This window comes from Pseudophryne corroboree, chromosome 6 (genome assembly GCF_028390025.1).
Source record: "Pseudophryne corroboree isolate aPseCor3 chromosome 6, aPseCor3.hap2, whole genome shotgun sequence".
Classification (NCBI taxonomy): Eukaryota; Metazoa; Chordata; class Amphibia; order Anura; family Myobatrachidae; genus Pseudophryne; species Pseudophryne corroboree.
This window is the reverse complement of record NC_086449.1, coordinates 474,075,216-474,094,247: the sequence shown is the minus strand read 5'-3', so window position 1 is coordinate 474,094,247 and position 19,032 is coordinate 474,075,216. Positions and strand designations below refer to the sequence as shown.

At 43.9% G+C, this 19,032-nt stretch overlaps 1 protein-coding gene across 1 annotated transcript in view; it reads right to left on the bottom strand.

The window, feature by feature from the left end:
- WNT2 (Wnt family member 2) overlaps window positions 1-19,032 on the bottom strand; it is a 142,407-nt gene that overhangs the window by 109,483 nt on the left and 13,892 nt on the right. Inside the window, exon 2 of the mRNA XM_063927223.1 lies at window positions 9,438-9,673. Coding sequence (XP_063783293.1) covers window positions 9,438-9,673 — 236 coding nt within the window. The remainder of the gene's footprint in view (window positions 1-9,437; window positions 9,674-19,032) is intronic.

Below are 19,032 nucleotides of genomic sequence, written 5' to 3'. Positions count from 1 at the left end.
ACAGTGTGGAATAGTAACCCCGTCCTTGTTGAAGTAGGGGCACCTTGATTATCACCTGCTGGGAATACAGCTTGTGAATTGCCGCTAGCACAGCCTCCCTGTCTGAAGGAGTAATCGGCAAGGCAGATTTTAGGAACCGGTGGGGTGGAGACGCCTCGAATTCCAGTTTGTACCCTTGAGATACTATTTGCAGGATCCAGGGATCCACCTGTGAGCGAGCCCACTGATCGCTGAAATTTTTGAGGCGGCCCCCCACCGTACCTGGCTCCGCCTGTGGAGCCCCACCGTCATGCGGCGGACTTGGAAGAAGCGGGGGAGGACTTTTGCTCCTGGGAACCTGCTGATTGTTGCAGCCTTTTTCCCCTACCTCTGGACAGAAAGGACCCGCCTTTTCCACGCCTGTTTTTCTGAGTCCGAAAGGACTGTACCTGATAAAACGGCGCCTTTTTAGGCTGTGAGGGAACATGGGGTAAAAATGCTGACTTCCCAGCAGTTGCTGTGGAAACTAGGTCCGAGAGACCATCCCCAAATAACTCCTCACCCTTATAAGGCAAAACTTCCATGTGCCTTTTTGAATCTGCATCCCCTGTCCACTGGCGAGTCCATAAGCCTCTCCTAGCAGAAATGGACAATGCACTTATTTTAGATGCCAGCCGGCAGATCTCCCTCTGTGCATCTCTCATGTATAAGACTGAGTCTTTTATATGCTCTATGGTTAGCAGAATAGTGTCCCTGTCTAGGGTGTCAATATTTTCTGACAGGGAATCTGACCACGTAGCGGCAGCACTGCACATCCATGCTGACGCAATAGGTGGTCTAAGTATAATGCCTGAGTGTGTATATACAGACTTCAGGATCGCCTCCTGCTTTCTATCAGCAGGTTCCTTGAGGGCGGCCGTATCCGGAGACGGTAGTGCCACCTTTTTAGACAAACGTGTGAGCGCTTTATCCACCCTAGGGGGTGTCTCCCAACGTGACCTATCCTCTGGCGGGAAAGGGAACGCCATTAGTAACTTCTTAGAGATTACCAATCTTTTATCAGGGAAAGCCCACGCTTCTTCACACACTTCATTTAATTCTTCTGATGGGGGAAAAACTACGGGTAGTTTTTTCTCCCCAAACATAATACCCTTTTTAGTGGTACCTGGGTTTATATCAGAAATTTGTAACACCTCTTTCATTGCTTCAATCATGCAACGAATGGCCTTAGTGGACATTAGACTAGACTCATCGTCGTCGACACTGGTGTCAGTATCCGTGTCGACATCCGCGTCTGCCATCTGAGGTAGCGGGCGTTTTAGAGCCCCCGATGGCCTTTGAGACGCCTGGACAGGCACGAGCTGAGAAGCCGGCTGTCTCGCATTTGGCATGTCGTCAAATTTTTTGTGTAAGGAGTCGACACGTGCACGCAATTCCTTCCATAAGTCCATCCACTCAGGTGTCTGCCCCGCAGGGGGTGACATCCCTTCTATAGGCATCTGCTCCGCCTCCACATCATTATCCTCATCAAACATGTCGACACAGCCGTACCGACACACCGCACACACACAGGGAATGCTCTAACAGAGGACAGGACCCACAAAAGCCCTTTGGGGAGACAGAGAGAGAGTATGCCAGCACACACCAGAGCGCTATATAATGCAGGGACTAACTGAATTATGTCCCCTATAGCTGCTGTTATATATACTGCGCCTAAATTTAGTGCCCCCCCTCTCTTTTTTACCCTTTTCTGTAGTGTAGACTGCAGGGGAGAGCCAGGGAGCTTCCTTCCAGCGGAGCTGTGAGGGAGAAATGGCGCCAGTGTGCTGAAGGAGATAGCTCCGCCCCTTTTTCGCGGACTTTTCTCCCGCTTTTTTATGGATTCTGGCAGGGGTAATTATCACATATATAGCCTCTGGGGCTATATATTGTGGTATTTTTGCCAGCCAAGGTGTTTTTATTGCTGCTCAGGGCGCCCCCCCCTAGCGCCCTGCACCCTCAGTGACCGGAGTGTGAAGTGTGTATGAGGAGCAATGGCGCACAGCTGCAGTGCTGTGCGCTACCTTGGTGAAGACTGATGTCTTCTGCCGCCGATTTGCCGGACCTCTTCTTGCTTCTGGCTCTGTAAGGGGGACGGCGGCGCGGCTCCGGGACCGAACACCAAGGCCAGTTCCATGCGGTCGATCCCTCTGGAGCTAATGGTGTCCAGTAGCCTAAGAAGCCCAAGCTAGCTGCAAGCAGGTAGGTTCGCTTCTTCTCCCCTTAGTCACTCGCTGCAGTGAGCCTGTTGCCAGCAGATCTCACTGTAAAATAAAAAACCTAATTATATACTTTCTTTTTAGAAGCTCAGGAGAGCCCCTAGTGTGCATCCAACCTCGGCCGGGCACAAAATCTAACTGAGGCTTGGAGGAGGGTCATAGTGGGAGGAGCCAGTGCACACCAGGTGACCTAAAAGCTTTCTTTAGTTGTGCCCAGTCTCCTGCGGAGCCGCTATTCCCCATGGTCCTTTCGGAGTTCCCAGCATCCACTAGGACATCAGAGAAAATAGAATATGTATAAAGTAGCATCTTGAAGAATCAAATTAAGAAAAATCATAAAGCATGGCTAAATCTCAGTCTATGGCAGGATAAAGGAAAGGTGTATGTGGACACATCTGTATTATGCATCCTTCATGGGCTGGAGACAATCGCTCTAAAATAAAACATTTGGGAATCCCCCTCCAGAAATCCTCCATTTGTCCCAGCTTATTGTGTTTCCTCTTTTGTTTTTATTTTACTACTTTATTGTTTGCCTTCTTTTTATTCAGTCTGTATTGTGTATTTATGATTGGTCTGTCCTGTTTTAGGGCCAGTAACACAGATGTACGCAAATGCTGTCGCAGCCACGATTTAGTGTATAGCGGCTGTGTGAAAATATGCAAATGACGCAGCAGCCAGAACTTGCATTTAGACACCTTCTGTAGGTGACTCACATCCAGGGCCGACGACAGGAGGGTCAAAGGGGACATCTGTACCGGGCCCCAAGGATTAGAGGGGCCCCAAGGATATGCCGCTTAGTGCCCGGCAGGGATGTGAGCCGTCTTGTCCAAATAGGGCAGCGAGTTGTAGGTGGTGTGGCTGCAGCCTTAGAGTGACAGGAACCTCTCACAAACAGTGACTGTGCTGCGTGAGTGTGTGCCCGCTCTTCCGGGTCCAGCTCTGTTGCAGGCAGTTCCGGGACATGGCAGCAGCTCCACTGGCCAGGATTCCTGTGCCCTGTGCCGGCCTCTTCTGGTGGAGTGTGAGGGCCTGCATGGTTCCTGTGTTGCGGTGTTCAGGTCTGGATACTGGGGAGTGCAGCACAGATGATTCTCTCTGTGGGGTAAGAGTGAATTGGTGAGGGGATACAGGGTTTTGGGGTGGGGGAGCTGGGAATGCAGCATGGAGTCATTGAGGAGAAGCAGACTGTGGTGTGTCTGAGGGAGGAAGGAGTGCTATATATATTTGTATAAATAAATATATATTTATTTATTAACAGATTATTACACAGTGCATTCAATTATGTTGCATTTTAATAGAGATAATATATATGAAGGGGCCCCAGAGATATTACTGTATGGGGCCCCGAGATTTCTGTTGCCGGCCATGCTCACATCTGCCACTTGTGTACAAAGACATTGGACACACATCGGTCCATAATCATCTTTCTGAGTTACTCTTTGGTTGTGCAGCATGGCTGGAGCCATTGCAATAGTGTATGGGTCTGCAGTCGCAAGCTGTGACACGTCACCAAAAGAGTTGCAACATGCCCGAGTTAGAGTTGAAACTCCCCCCTTAGCTTCCATAAACACTCCCCGACTGTCAGTCACAAACACTGCGTCCGCCACCACAAGACTATCGCGGCACATGCACAGAGCACTTTAGATGAATGCACAGTAGTAAAAAAACAATCGCTCCATAGCATATAGTACAACATCGACATTGCATCCATCATAAAACGAGGAGCAGACAAGGAGGTAAAAGGGCGCTGCTCGCACGCTTGCAAACTATAGGGAAATAAGCATTGATACAGAAGGGTAAGTGCTACATATTGCATATTGGTCCAGCTAGATTGCAGGGGTTCTTGGAGGGCTGTATGATCCAGTCACACAGAAATGTTGGCCAGAGGTCAGGAGGATGTGTGAGTGAACAAAGGGAAAATATGTAAAGTTGTGTGGAATGTATAGAGGGGATGTGATTGGGTAGAACATTACATTGGTCATTCTGGAATTTCATAAGCTTGCATGAACAGATGAGTTTTTATGGAATGCTTGAAAGTTTGGAGACTAGAAGGAAGCCTTGTTGCTCCACAAAGTCCTGTCCAGGTTATGCAATTGGATGACAGATGCACAGAGGAATTGATCTGGGAGATATTGGCCATCATTCCGAGTTGATCGCTCGCTAGCTGCTTTTAGCAGCAGTGCAAATGCTAAGCCGCCACCCTATGGCTTAGCAGAAGTGCAATAAGCTTAGCAGAAGTGCGAACGAAAGGTTAGCAGAACAGTGCTGACATTTTTTCAAGCAGTTTCAGAGTGGCTGCAGACCTACTCCTTCCTTGCGATCACTTCAGTCTGTTTAGTTCCTGCTTTGACGTCACAAACACGCCCTGCGTTCGGCTAGCCACTCCCCCGTTTCCCCAGGCACGCCTGCATTTTTACCTGACACGCCTGCGTTTTTCAGCACACTCTCGGAAAATGGTCAGTTACCACCCAGAAACACCCACTTCCTGTCAATCACTCACCGATCAGCAGTGTGACTGAAAAGCATTGCTAGACCTTGTGTAAATCTGCATCGTTTTTTGTGAAAGTACTTTGCGCGTGCGCAGTGCGGCCCGAACACATGCGCAGAAATGCCGATTTTTAGCCTGATCGCTACGCTGCGAACAACGGCAGCTAGCGATCAACTCGGAATGACCCCCATTGTGAGATAAGTGAAGATATGTATTTTGTGTGGTTTGGTTATGTGTAATTAGAAGTACTATATGAAATTTGGTCGAATACAGGCAACCAATGCAGAGCTGGATTAAGGTTGTGGGGGCCCAGGACACTTCAAACAGTAGGGCCCCTAATAAAAAGTTAGGCAGATGAATTACACACACACACACACACACACACACACACACACACACACACACACACACACACACACACACACACACACACACACACACACAACCCAGAGCCAAAAGTTAACATTATAGATAGGAATGGAATGATATAGATTAAAAAAAACAATACAGCCAGCTTACTTTTTGCCCTGCTGCTGGTGACACGCTCATTCATCTCTGTCTCCCCAGCAAGGGCTGGCTGAGAACTTTCAGCCTGGGGGGCAGTCACAAGGAAGTGGCCCGGCTAGCAATGTAAAAATAGGTGTTACAATAATATTGGTGGTGTGGTTTGCGTAATGTGTGGTTTAAATAGCTAATTAAATATTAAAAAAATTGTTATGACAAAGAGCTATAAACAAATACATTACCTACCAGCCCTTTCTGACTGAAGCCCCTCCATACACCAGCGATGTATTGGGGCAATTCCCCAATAGTCACATGAGGGGATTGGGAAGATTAAACATATTTAAAAATCGTGATTCCCCTGATCTGTACCATATACTGTAGCAGGGGGCGGGGGGAAGCAATAGACTTCAAATCCTTCGGAGATTGGTAGACAGGAGAAGAGGGGCCCAGCCTGAAAGGAGCTCAGCTCATTGATGGCTGGTCCCAGGGGAGGGGCCAGCCACGATTAAAGCCAAACAGTGGCTAAAAGGGTCTGGCTCCGCCTCCAATAATCCCGGACAGCAGATCAGCAGTGTAGACCAGGGAACTGTAGCCCTGACTCAACTGCGCTGCCCCAAAAGCTCTGCATTATCGCCTGAAGCCAGACTCACTGCAGTGGGTGTCAGTACAGTCTGCATGCCTCCCGCTCCCGGCCACTTTATATGCGCAAGTGCAGCGCGGCTGCGGCCCTGCCATGTTTGCCACTGCTCCCTAGGCATCACTCACCCTCTGCTGGCTCCACACTTCTTCCCTGTAGCCTGTGCGCCCGGCTGGGCACGCAGGCTGCTACTTCACACATCATTGGACAGCTGGGCCGTCGGTCAGCTGTCCTTACTGCTATGCGGCGCCGCTGCTTAGGTTGCCAATGTAAACTGTAGGGAGACACAGCGCTGCAGATCAGATCAGTGATCTGATCTGTGGTGGGTGGCAGGGGCCCTTTTAGAAAGGGGGGCCCGGGGTACTTACCCCCAGGGCCCCCCCTTAATCCGGCTCTGAACCAATGGAGGGACTGACACAGGAGCAGCAGACGATGATTGCTTTATGAAGAAGATCAGCCTCGTTGCTGCATTAAAAATAGATTGTACGGTCTGCTTTGGGGAAAACCAGTGAGGAGACTTCTGTAATAATCAATGTTGGAAATAATGGGTGCATGAATTATTGTTTTTTGGAATATCTTGTGTAAGATATGGGTATACAGTATACATCATATCTACCATGTATTTTTAGATAATGTTTTGCTCCAAATGTGGAAATGAAAGCTGAAACTGAGATTTTAGTTCCATGAATGTTTGATAGGGCCATTTGGTGTTGGATAAGTTTTCTACTTTAATAAAGGAAATGATCATTTAAAAACTGTACATTTGTGTTTACTCAGGTTGTCTTTGTTTAATAAGCTATTTTGTTTGAATATCTGAAACAATTAAATGTGACATGCAAAAACAGAAGAATTCATGAAGGCGGTAAAAACTTTTGCTTCACTGTATGTAACCCCTCGTCACACTGGACAGTTTTACTCGAGATATAATATTAAATAGTGGAATAAGAAAACTATACTTGTAGTTGTCTAGTTGTGGTAAATCTTCAATAAAATCCTCGTTCACATGTCCCATTGAGCCAAACCTGATGAGAGCCATGTATAAAAGGAACAGCTCCAGATATATATATATATTTTTTTTTACAAACTTTGCGATCAATAAATTAGAAACAAAAAATCCTTGGTGGATTAAATATAAAATAAAACATGGGATACTGTAACCCATTTCAAATTTAAGCACGTCAACTTCTCAAGTTTGTATCAGCCAAGGAAAATGCAAAGTCACTCCAGAAATACTTGGGTGGGGTAAAGACCAGTGAAAGGATATGTTTTTGCATGCACAATCTTGAAAACAGTCTGTACAAGAAACTGTCCAAGTATCCAATTTGGTGTATTACTCAAAATTATAGCGCATATCGAATATTTGAAATATGAGAGCAAAGTGCAAATATACCTGCACAAATGATGTGTTATGTGACTAGTGGGTTCTCAAAAATCCATTTCAATGAACAAACAATCAGGCATATTTACTCCCTAACAAAACGAAAATGGTTGTCTTGTGACCATTCCCAGCAGTATAACTAAAAAACTAAAACAAACCCTAAATATATTTATAACTAGAAAAAAAAAAGTGCAAATGACTTAAGTGCTTATTATTTAATTACAAGAGCCAACAGAAAATATTATGCAACATTAATAGTAAGCACCACGGGCATCATTTGTTTCAATTAAACTCACTCAAGCTTTATTTTATTCTCTTTACTAAAGATTGTAAATCTGTACCAGGTTACAAGATATGTATCTGGCAGGCAAATATGTCAAATAAAATGGCATCATAAACTCCAGGGCATAAAAAAACACAACATAAAAGAGGGAACAAATAATAAATAAGAAAATAGGCAAGCAGCCCTTTATGTGTAAATACATTGCACAAAATCTGTCTCATCAAAATCTAACGTAAGATTGGTCAATCTCTGCCAAAGGTGCAGAGCATTTTTGCTAGGAGGAGTATAGCAAAAGCTAAAAAGATTACTGGTGAGCATGCTACCCTTCCCCCCTAAACCTCCCTTACAGCAGCCTAACCCTAACCTCCCCCCACGTAGCCTAACCCTATCTCTCCCTGGTGGTGCCTAAACGTAAACCCCTTCCTCGCAGCCTAACCATAATCCTCCCCAGTGATGCCTAAACCTAACATCCCTAGATTCACTTGTGCTTAATAGCTAATTGGATTTAAACATATACAAACTAACCACAGAAGGAGGGGTGAAATATGTGAGGTAAAAATGGGGTAGATTGGGGAAACAAAAACACTTACAAATATTAAAAAGACACCAACACCACTCATATAGTAATTAATATGGAACATCACTTATATAACAAACAATATTTACCTAGCAGGTGTCTGGATTCTGCGTGTCAGGATGCCGCTGTCTGTATTCTGATCACCGGCATCCCAAGCACCAGCCTCCCGATACTATCCCATTCCAGGGATACAGCAATTATTTTATATTGTACTTCTAAAATATGACCAGATATACATTACAGGTTGAGTATCCCTTATCCAAAATGCTTGGGACCAGAGGTATTTTGGATATGGGATTTTTCCGTATTTTGGAATAATTGCATACCATAATGAGATATAATGGTGATGGGACCTAAATCTAAGCACAGAATACATTTATGTTACATATACACCTTATACACACAACCTGAAGGTAATTTTAGCCAATATTTTTTGTAACTTTGTGCATTAAACAAAGTGTGTCTACATTCACACAATTCATTTAGGTTTCATATACACCTTATACACACAGCCTGAAGGTCATTTAATATAATATTTTTAATAACTTTGTGTATTAAACAATGTTTGTGTACACTGAGCCATCAAAAAACAAAGGTTTCACTATCTCAATCTCAGTCAAAAAAGTCCGTATTTCGGAATATTCCGTATTTCGGAATATTTGGATATGGGATACCCAACCTGTATTATTTTTTTTTTTTACTCTATGATTTAAAGAAAAAAATTATTCAAATGAGCAAGATCAGCTTTTGATAAATTATTGTGAAATAGTGGTTGTTCTACAACATTACAGCTCATCCCTTTTAAGTGGCTGTGGAGGAGAATGGTGGAGGAGTAGGACTGATCAGAAACTGCTTTCTTAATAATTATGGCTTCTTGGTCCTTCTGCTCATCTTCTTCTCCTCCTGCAAAATCACAGCCTCTAGGGACTTGAGAAGCCCCAGGGGAGGGTGGAACGCTCCATACATGATGGAAGGGACAGGTTAGGATATACTGTAGGTAATGCAGCTGTAAGTACTTCAGTCAGGAAGCATGCAGAAGAGAGACAGCTGTGTAATTAAGCGGAGTTGAACAGTCTAAATTTCAGGGGACTATCATGTGGATCAGGACCATTAGTCATAATTTGCAGTATAAAAACACAATGAACATGCCATAGTCGTTCCTGCATTCTGAATTACCATGGGTCAATATTGGAGGAATGAAACACTGAAAATAGCTGGTAGTTAGGTTACGTTGCTGGAATGAAGAAAGTTCCTGGTGTAAAAATTTGAAACACAGTTTAAAGTGACTTTTCAATTCAAAGACTACAAATATGTGGCTTCTCTACCAACTTACTGCGTAAAATCAGTTTTCCAAATAAGCTTTGATCTCTTTCATGTGTGTTGCAATTCCAGCGGTGATGACGAAACTGATGCTGACACTCTGATGTCCATTCCCTCACTCCTACACCAATAACGTGCATAATTTCAGGATAACGTCGGCAGAGCTGCCTCTGGTGGGTCACCAAACCAGGTACATTATTGCACATTACACGGGATGATGTAGAGGAGGAACCAACAGCTCCCATGTACCTGTACCAAGAAAACACATTTGTTGAAGGAAATGTGTAAATAATTGGTTACAAAGCATTTCATCATTACAGTGCTAGGTCAAGCATCAATATTAAGACATCCTCTGCCTATATCCATTAGATGTTCATCAGTGTAAATCTATATAGTTTGTTTAAATCCAGACCAGTCCACTTATGCAGCGCCATACAAGTAATGAGGTTTCAAGTGAAAGCAACTACCTGTTTGTGTAATATAACATAAGACATAACTGTAGAGTAGACATGACTATGAGCTTTGGAGTACAAATAGTTAAAATACATTTGTGCCTTTTTGTATGGTCTGTTTGCTAGTTCTGTGCAGCTCCTGGTGAGTCCAGTAGTCAGCACTTTTATCTTTTGGGTAAGCAAGTGGAGTCCAGTAGGTGTTGATAGTGCTCCTCTGCAAATCTTAGATTCACCACTTGTTTGCTGACATGTCTTGTTTTTTGGGTTTTTTAAATTATTGTTGCTAATACATAATAGTAATCAGCCATCTTTAAAAGTTTGTACTTCCTACTGTATGTCCCTTCCCCAGTAATAGGTACAGAGAGGGGAAGCAGTTAGTTTCCCGACAGTCATAATACAGACGCTAGAATCTCGACATCCATGGGAATCCCGGCGGTCAAAATCCCGACCAGGTGCCCGATCCACACTCAGGGGGGTGGTTCACGCCACTCCCAAGGGGGAATAAATTAGCGTGGCGTGCCAAGCTTGCCACCGGGCCAGAAGTGTGGCGAGGGGACATGCTACGCTCTTTGTCAGGATCCCACATGTCGGGATTCCGGCGTCGGTATTATGACCACCAGGATCCCATAATGATTCCACAGAGAGCATTGGGAGGATAGAATTTCTTCTTGGAGGTAAGGACATACTCACCACTTTAGTTGGGACATCATAAAGCTTTGCATATGGGTAGGCATAGGCAATGGGATTTATTTTCTCTTGTATTATACTGCTGGGGGCCAATATATCACCAATGGACCTGTTGCACCCATAACTGAAAGTTTCTGGAATTTCCCTGTGGGAACTTACTCCATTTTCACTGGTTCTCGGAGCCCTGCTCCTTCTGATCTCATCCATCCAATTGTGCCAGGTGGCTCCATGTGCATGTGTGAACTCTGGTAACACATTTGCACTTACACTATCAGAATAGACCCAGCAGTGTAAAGTTACACTACTAGTGACTAGCCGCATAACTGCAGGGGTTTGGGATTGTGAGGTCAGCTGTGTTTCGTAGCAAAGTTGCAACTCACAGCAAGTTGGATACCTAAATAACAGAATCAGAGCTGTTATGGGTATATTGGTGAATATGCCACTAGTGAGATTTTAGAACCAGTGGGACAGTAGATGAGATCCCAGTTAGTATGTTCTATCTGATGGTTGCTGGGCTTAATGCAATAGTAAGAGTTGTACATCTCTTGCTGCTGGATTAAGTTACATCACTCATACTGTATAACTGATTTGATCACCCCACCCATGCTATGTTCAACAATGTTTAGGCCTTAGAACACCCAATCAGTAAAGTACATAGTGATGAATGTTTAAAATAAAAAAATCACAATTGCAATCTGTTATAATTGCTAGATTGTCTGTCTGCTCCAAGTGTGCTTTTAACTGCTGAAATTATACACCTCTTGCCAAAGCATTACAATATCTATTTTTAACAAATCATCTTCTAAATCACATGTTTTACAGCTTTTCGTCTCATTATACATCACAATAAAAGAAGAAAATGTAATATGAGATTTTACAGCAGAGGATCACATATGGATCTGGTAGATCATGTGCCTAAGATACGTAAGGGCAATGCTGGAAGGCCGGCATAACATTGCCTCATTTTAATGCCCCATGTGCAACATTGGACAGTGTGGAATTATTTCCTACCAGGAGAAAAACAGGATCTCTGGGCTTTTCTAATCATTACTTGCATTCAAAGGTAACATTTGCAACTGGGTCATACTGCTTTTAGACTTTATTTAGGCTGATCTAGTGATGTGTGAATTCTCAGTCCTTTTTGATACTTTCTAAAGTTATAAAACCAAACTGTTGAATTTAATACACAAAAAGGGCTTACTTAATTTAAAATATCACAAGGTGATTAAAAAAAAAAGTGTTCTGGGCTATAATACAATCAAATGATAGATTTGTCGCCATAATGGCATTTTCTTTGCTGTAAGCATATACAGCACAATTATTTTGCAGGCCCTTGACTAGGTGAAAATTAGTGAATTTTTTTTTATTTTAAGGCACACGTCAGGACTATAAAACCTCCGGTACATCCCTCCCAAGGAATAATCATACAGTTGGAGGCATTTAAACAGCATAATATGGCCAAAAAAATAACAGTTTATATGTCAAGTGATATTCTGTAAAAAGCTTTACAAACAAAAAGGTTGAATGATGTGGGATGTGTATTTTGGGGTGTTGTTGGAAAAAAAAAAGTAAAAATCAGACAGCATAGATTTTGCAGTACCCCCAAAATAATCTACATGCTTTCATTTTCTGTAAAACACTTTCTTACTATTGTTTATCCACTGTTAATACAAAAGGTATAAATCAGCATTTTGACACCTATTATGAACCTCAAATACCTTGCTTATGGCCATTAACAGTCTTATGTACTGTCATCCAATGTTATTTGCCACTTTCTGGGGTTCAGAATAATTTCCTGAATTTCACAGGTCGCACACTGTAGAATTGTCACGCAAAATTGGTGCAGGTGCCATGAATAGGCTGCTACACTTGAATTGCGTGGCCCATGTGAGTTTGTTCATGAAAAAAAAATGAAAATAACCCATGAAGTATACAGTAATGTAACCTGTGATTTCAAAACACAATTATCACTTGAGAAAATTCTGTTATTTCTGGTGAAACGCTATTACATGTTCCTGATCAGGGCCGGAGCTACCATTAGGCCACTGAAGCCACCTAACACTAAAATGAATTGTCTGTGAAAGGAACTGAAAATGAATGGAGCTACATGTAGACAAATCACTTGGATTGCTACTACTATTACTACTACTAACAGCAACAAAAACAACAACATAATAACAACAACAAATGGCATTTATTTATAATACATTAATAAAGTGAATAAAATAAATAATCAATGAAATGTACTCTCTCCTAGTTTATGTATGCCTTTTGTTTGATAAATAAGCCCAACAAATTATTTAGGTGATAAAAAGGACAAAACCTAGATATCATAAACCCCCTAAATGACATCTAAAAGCAGTTAGGATGAAAATAGCAGAGGCAGCTTAATTTAATTATACTATGTGTTATTTCGGTTTAAATGACACACACTGTACAGTAGATTATGCAATTGTATGTTTAATTTTTAAATATTTTAAATACATATTTTTTATTTTATTTTTTCCACTTTTTTTTGTGAGTGGAACTGAAAGCCCAAGTCCAGGTTTTAAGGTTTTAATTTTATATGTATGACCCAGCAATGCCATGTCACGCAGGTGCATATGTATTTTTGTTAATAAACTTATTAACATTCAAATGTGTGTGAGGGGCCACATGTGTGTGTGGGGAAGCAGGGGCATCAGGTTGAAGCTTTACCTAGGCCGCCTAGAAGCCTTGCACCAGCCCTATTCCTGATACAACTACTGAAAGGCAACACTACTAGATTACTGTTAATTGGGGTACTCACGGAGCGATCGCTGCTTAAAATCTAAGCAATCTGACTAGATTGCTTAGATTTTAAGCCTGATCGCTCCGTGTGTACCTCCTACAGCGATAGCGATGCGCAGCCCCGCGCATCGCTATCACTGGTGCTAGATTGGCCTGCCGTGCAGGCCAATCTAGCGGGTCGCTCATTTCACCCGCTGGGTGAAATGAGCGGCCCCCCGTCTCCCCCCGCACGCTCAGCACACATCGCGCTGTGCTGAGCGGCGGGAGAGATGTGTGCTGAGCGGTTCGCTCAGCACACATCTCTCCGCATCGGCCAGTGAGTACTGGCCTTTACACACTGCATCAGTCAAGTGTAAATTAAATGAACTCTAGAAAACATGAAGCTTGCACGTCAGTTCTAAAGTACAGCAAAAACACCAAGAAACGTTTTACACACCATTATAAAAAAATGTTACTTGGAGGGATAGTACTACTCTAGAAGCTACCTAAAACATTTGGGTATATGTTTAATTTGGCTTTCATTAAATAACTTCATGGAATGCAATACTTTGACATAGCAAGCTTTGAGTGCTCACTGTCTCTTGACAAACTTCTGTAAATGAAGATCAGATTTTGAGGTCAGATTCTTTTGCAGTTTAAATCGGTGCTGTACAAGCCCCAGCATGCCCTGCCACAGTTTTGCTAATAAGGAATGCTAAAACTGTGGAAGGGGATGCTGGTACATGTAGTTTCACAACAGCTGGAGAGCCACAGGCCTGCTCTAGCTGTTTACCCTGCTTAAGTGTTAATGTTAAGAATTATATTGTTTATTATTGAGACATAATTAGACAACCTGTGTCTATCCAGCTGTTGTGGAACCGCAATCACAATTCGTCCTGCCGCCTTAAAAGCTCACGCAGTGTCTGCCTGACAGGCCAGGTATGGCCTTGCAATGTCACAGCAGATGAAAGCACAAATGAAGAAAGTATAATTTAGACTATTGCATACCTCCCAACTGTCCCGATTTTCACGGGACAGTCCCGTTTTTTTGGGACGGTCCTGCTGTCCCACCCAAGGGCCACAGTGTCCCAGGAAGGGGGCAGTTGGGAGGCTCCTGTAGTCACTGCTCTGCTTTGCAGCGTAGTGCTGAATAGACGCATGCTATTCACAGGAGACCGAGGGAGAGGGGGCATGCCAACAGCTCACAGAGCGCTGGTCATACCCCCTCAGTGACAGAAAATGGGGGCATGGCAGGCGGAAGCGGCATTCTGCAAAGCCACACCCCTTTTGTCGAGGCCACACCCCTTTTCGGGCAGGCGCGGCTTCACAGCACAAAGGAGTCCCGCTTCAGCTTAATTCAAATTTGGGATATATGCTTTTGTAAGGAAATAAATACCCAAACTGTTAAGTAAAACGTACATATATTTTCAAAGACTCTTTGTAAATCACTTATAGATAACTTGTGAAATGGGTGGGGTGTCTAGCGGGGGCATGTGCCCTGAATTTGAGGGGGTGCCAAAAATTCTGCACTGTCGCCTCTCCTGCAGGCATACTGTGCAGTACAGGAGGAGTGTGACTGCGGCAGGTAGTGTGTGTGTGTGTGCTGCTGCTGCTGCAGTAATCGGCGCACTCTGCCTCCTCCCATAAACCTAAGCTGGGAGTGGCAAGAGGTGGAGCAGGGAGTGAAGCGGATTTGTCGCTCACTCAACCAGTGTACGAGCTGTACTACAGGGTGAGTGACTGACACTGGTGCACCTATAACTCTCTGTCTAGTCTAATCCCAGGGGGCACTGGTCACACAATAGGGACACTACTAATACACAGCCTCGGAGTATACTGGTCACATAGTACCTTGCTATACTGGTCCCATACTGGGATCACTAATACATAATGCCTGTCTATACTGATAACTGGTCACATACAGGGATCACTAATACACTGCACCTTACACATTATGGGGTCAGTAATACAACTACTAAGTAGCATAACGTGTATAAGAAGTGCTACTGTGTGGTGTAACATGAATAAGGGGCACTTCTGTGTGGCATAAAGTTAATAAGGGGTACTACTGTGCGGTGTAATGTTCATAAGGTTGCACTGTATGTCGTAATTTGAATTGGAGGGAGGTGCGCCAAATTACTGTCTTGCCACGGTTACAAAAATCCTAGTTTCAGCCCTGGATAGGGAATATAGATTGTAAACTCCATAGGGGCAGGGACTGATGTGAATGACAAAATACTCTCTGTAAAGCGCTGCAGTATATGTGTGCGCTATAACAATAAACTTATAATAAATAATATAATCAAATGGAAACTATAATGAATTAATTTTTATGTATCTTAGTTTTAGAAGTGAAGTTATTCTACAAAATGAAAAACTGCTCCTACCTCTGTATTGTGGAATACGGTAGGATTGACAATTAGCTGCAAATTAGCAAAATACTTAATTCAGGATAAGTATCCTTGTTAGCAGCAATGCAAGTGACATTTTCCTGCATGTTAATGAGCAACATACACTTATTTTACGCAAGCTGTACTTTCCATTATAAATACATTCATTCACTCAGCGCCGGATTAAGGAGGGGGTGGGGGTGGGTGGCTCAGGGGGTACATTACCCTGGCCCCCCATGCTGCTAGGGGCTCCACAGTTCAGTGTGCAGTTGCAGTGCAAAGTGCACCGCAAGCTGCATAAATTACAAAGAAAGAAGAGGGTGAGGGCAGAGGGGTGGAATCCGAACAGGGGGGCGGAGCTACACTACAGTTTCAGTGCACTGTGCAGGCAGTATGGCATGTGAGAGGAGGGAGGGGAGAAGGCAAGAGGAGCAGCAATAGACAGTGTGCCCACAGCCCACCCAGTCAGTGTGTAATAGTGTAAGGTAAGAGGAAGGAGAGAAGCACACTATATGTATAAAATGTGTATAAGTGTGTGATTGATTGTGGTAGGTGTACATGTTTATGACTGTGTGTGACAAATGTATATATGTGTATAAGTGTGTGACTGTATGTTTGTGAATGTGTACGTGTGACTGTGTTTGTGATTGTATGTGTACAAGTGTATGACTATGTGTGTAACAGTACATATGCATGTGTATATGTGCAAGACTGTATGTATGCGTGTGTGTATATATATATATATATATATATATATATATATATATAATATATATATACACTGCTCAAAAAACATAAAGGGAACACTTCAACAACACAATGTAACTCCAAGTCAATCACACTTCTGTGAAATCAAACTGTCCACTTAGGAAGCAACACTGATTGACAATCAATTTCACATGCTGTTGTGCAAATGGAATAGACAACAGGTGGAAATTATAGGCAATTAGCAAGACACCCCCAATAAAGGAGTTGTTCTGCAGGTGGTGACCACAGACCACTTCTCAGCTCCTATGCTTTCTGGCTAATGTTTTGGTCACTTTTGAAAGCTGGCGGTGCTTTCACTCTAGTGGTAGCATGAGACGGAGTCTACAACCCACACAAGTGGCTCAGGTAGTGCAGCTCATCCAGGATGGCACATCAATGCGAGCTGTGGCAAGAAGGTTTGCTGTGTCTGTCAGCGTAGTGTCCAGAGCATGGAGGCGCTACCAGGAGACAGGCCAGTACATCAGGAGACGTGGAGGAGGCCGTAGGAGGGCAACAACCCAGCAGCAGGACCGCTACCTCTGCCTCTGTGCAAGGAGGAACAGGAGGAGCACTGCCAGAGCCCTGCAAAATGACCTCCAGCAAGCCACAAATGTGCATGTGTCTACTCAAACGATCAGAAACAGACTCCATGAGGGTGGTATGAGGGCCAGACGTCCACAGGTGGGGGTTGTGCTTACAGCCCAACACCGTGCAGCACATTTGGCATTTGCCAGAGAACACCAAGATTGGCAAATTCGCCACTGGCGCCCTGTGCTCTTCACAGATGGAAGCAGGTTCTCACTGATCACATGTGACAGACGTGACAGAGTCTGGAGACGCCAAGGAGAACGTTCTGCTGCCTGAAACATCCTCCAGCATGACCGGTTTGGCAGTGGGTCAGTAATGGTGTGGGGTGGCATTTCTTTGGGGGGCCGCACAGCCCTCCATGTGCTCGCCAGAGGTAGCCTGACTGCCATTAGGTACCGAGATGAGATCCTCAGACCCCTTGTGAGACCATATGCTGGTGCGGTTGGCCCTGGGTTCCTCCTAATGCAAGACAATGCTAGACCTCATGTGGCTGGAGTGTGTCAGCAGTTTCTGCAAGACGAAGGCATTGATGCTATGGACTGGTCCGCCCATTCCCCAGACCTGAATCCAATTGAGCACATCTGGGACATCATGTCTCGCTCCATCCACCAACGCCACATTGCACCACAGACTGTCCAGGAGTTGGCAGATGCTTTAGTCCAGGTCCGGGAGGCGATCCCTCAGGAGACCATCCGCCACCTCATCAGGAGCATGCCCAGGCGTTGTAGGGAGGTCATACAGGCACGTGCAGGCCACACACACTACTGAGCCTCATTTTGACTTGTTTTAAGGGCATTACATCAAAGTTGGATCAGCCTGTAGTGTGTTTTTCCACTTTAATTTTGAGTGTGACTCCAAATCCAGACCTCCATGGGTTAATAAATTTTTGAGCAGTGTATATATATATATATATATATATATATATATATGGGGCAAAGATTGGTGTACAGGTGCGCTGGTTAGTCTTAATGAAGGTTTGCAGTCCACAGGTGATTCCACACCTTGGCTGTTAGCACTGATGAACCACCACCGCTGCACTTCTCCAAAGCATTCAGGACTCCTTGAATGAATTTCTGGGAAAAAAGGATTCAGGAGAATGCGCCCATAGTGTAAATCTGATTTATTTATAAAAACATATCAGTAAAACCAAATCACAGGTATAGATATAATAATACCTCTTCAGACCCACACTTTGGGCCAGTTTATGCATATAAGAAATTCCACAAGGCTAATGCACCAACCGCCGTGTCCAAACGCCGGGACCGTGCACCGTGCTGCGCTCAGAAGCCCGTCCGGCCACCCGCAGTGATCACAGGGAGATGCAGAACCGAGTGAATGAGACGTCTGGCAAGCTCCGCCCCAACGCGTTTCGTAAACACTTCGTCAGGAGGCTCCTCCTGACGAAGTGTTTACGAAACGCGTTGGGGCGGAGCTTGCCAGACGTCTCATTCACTCGGTTCTGCATCTCCCTGTGATCACTGCGGGTGGCCGGACGGGCTTCTGAGCGCAGCACGGTGCACGGTCCCGGCGTTTGGACACGGCGGTTGGTGCATTAGCCTTGTGGAATTTCTTATATGCATAAACTGGCCCAAAGTGTGGGTCTGAAGAGGTATTATTATATCTATACCTGTGATTTGGTTTTACTGATATGTTTTTATAAATAAATCAGATTTACACTATGGGCGCATTCTCCTGAATCCTTTTTTCCCATATATATATATATATATATATATATATATATATATATATATATATATTTATTTATAGTGGGGCGAAAAAGTATTTGGACAGCCACTGATTGTGCAAGTTGACCCACTTAAAAAGATGAGAGAGGTCTGTAATTTCCATCATAGGTACACTTCAACTATGAGAGATAGAATCTGGAAAAAAAATAAACAGGAAATCACATTGTATGATTTTTAAACAATTTACTTGTATATTCTTGTGGATAAAAAATATTTGGACACCTAGCAAGCAGCAAGATTTCTGGCTCTCA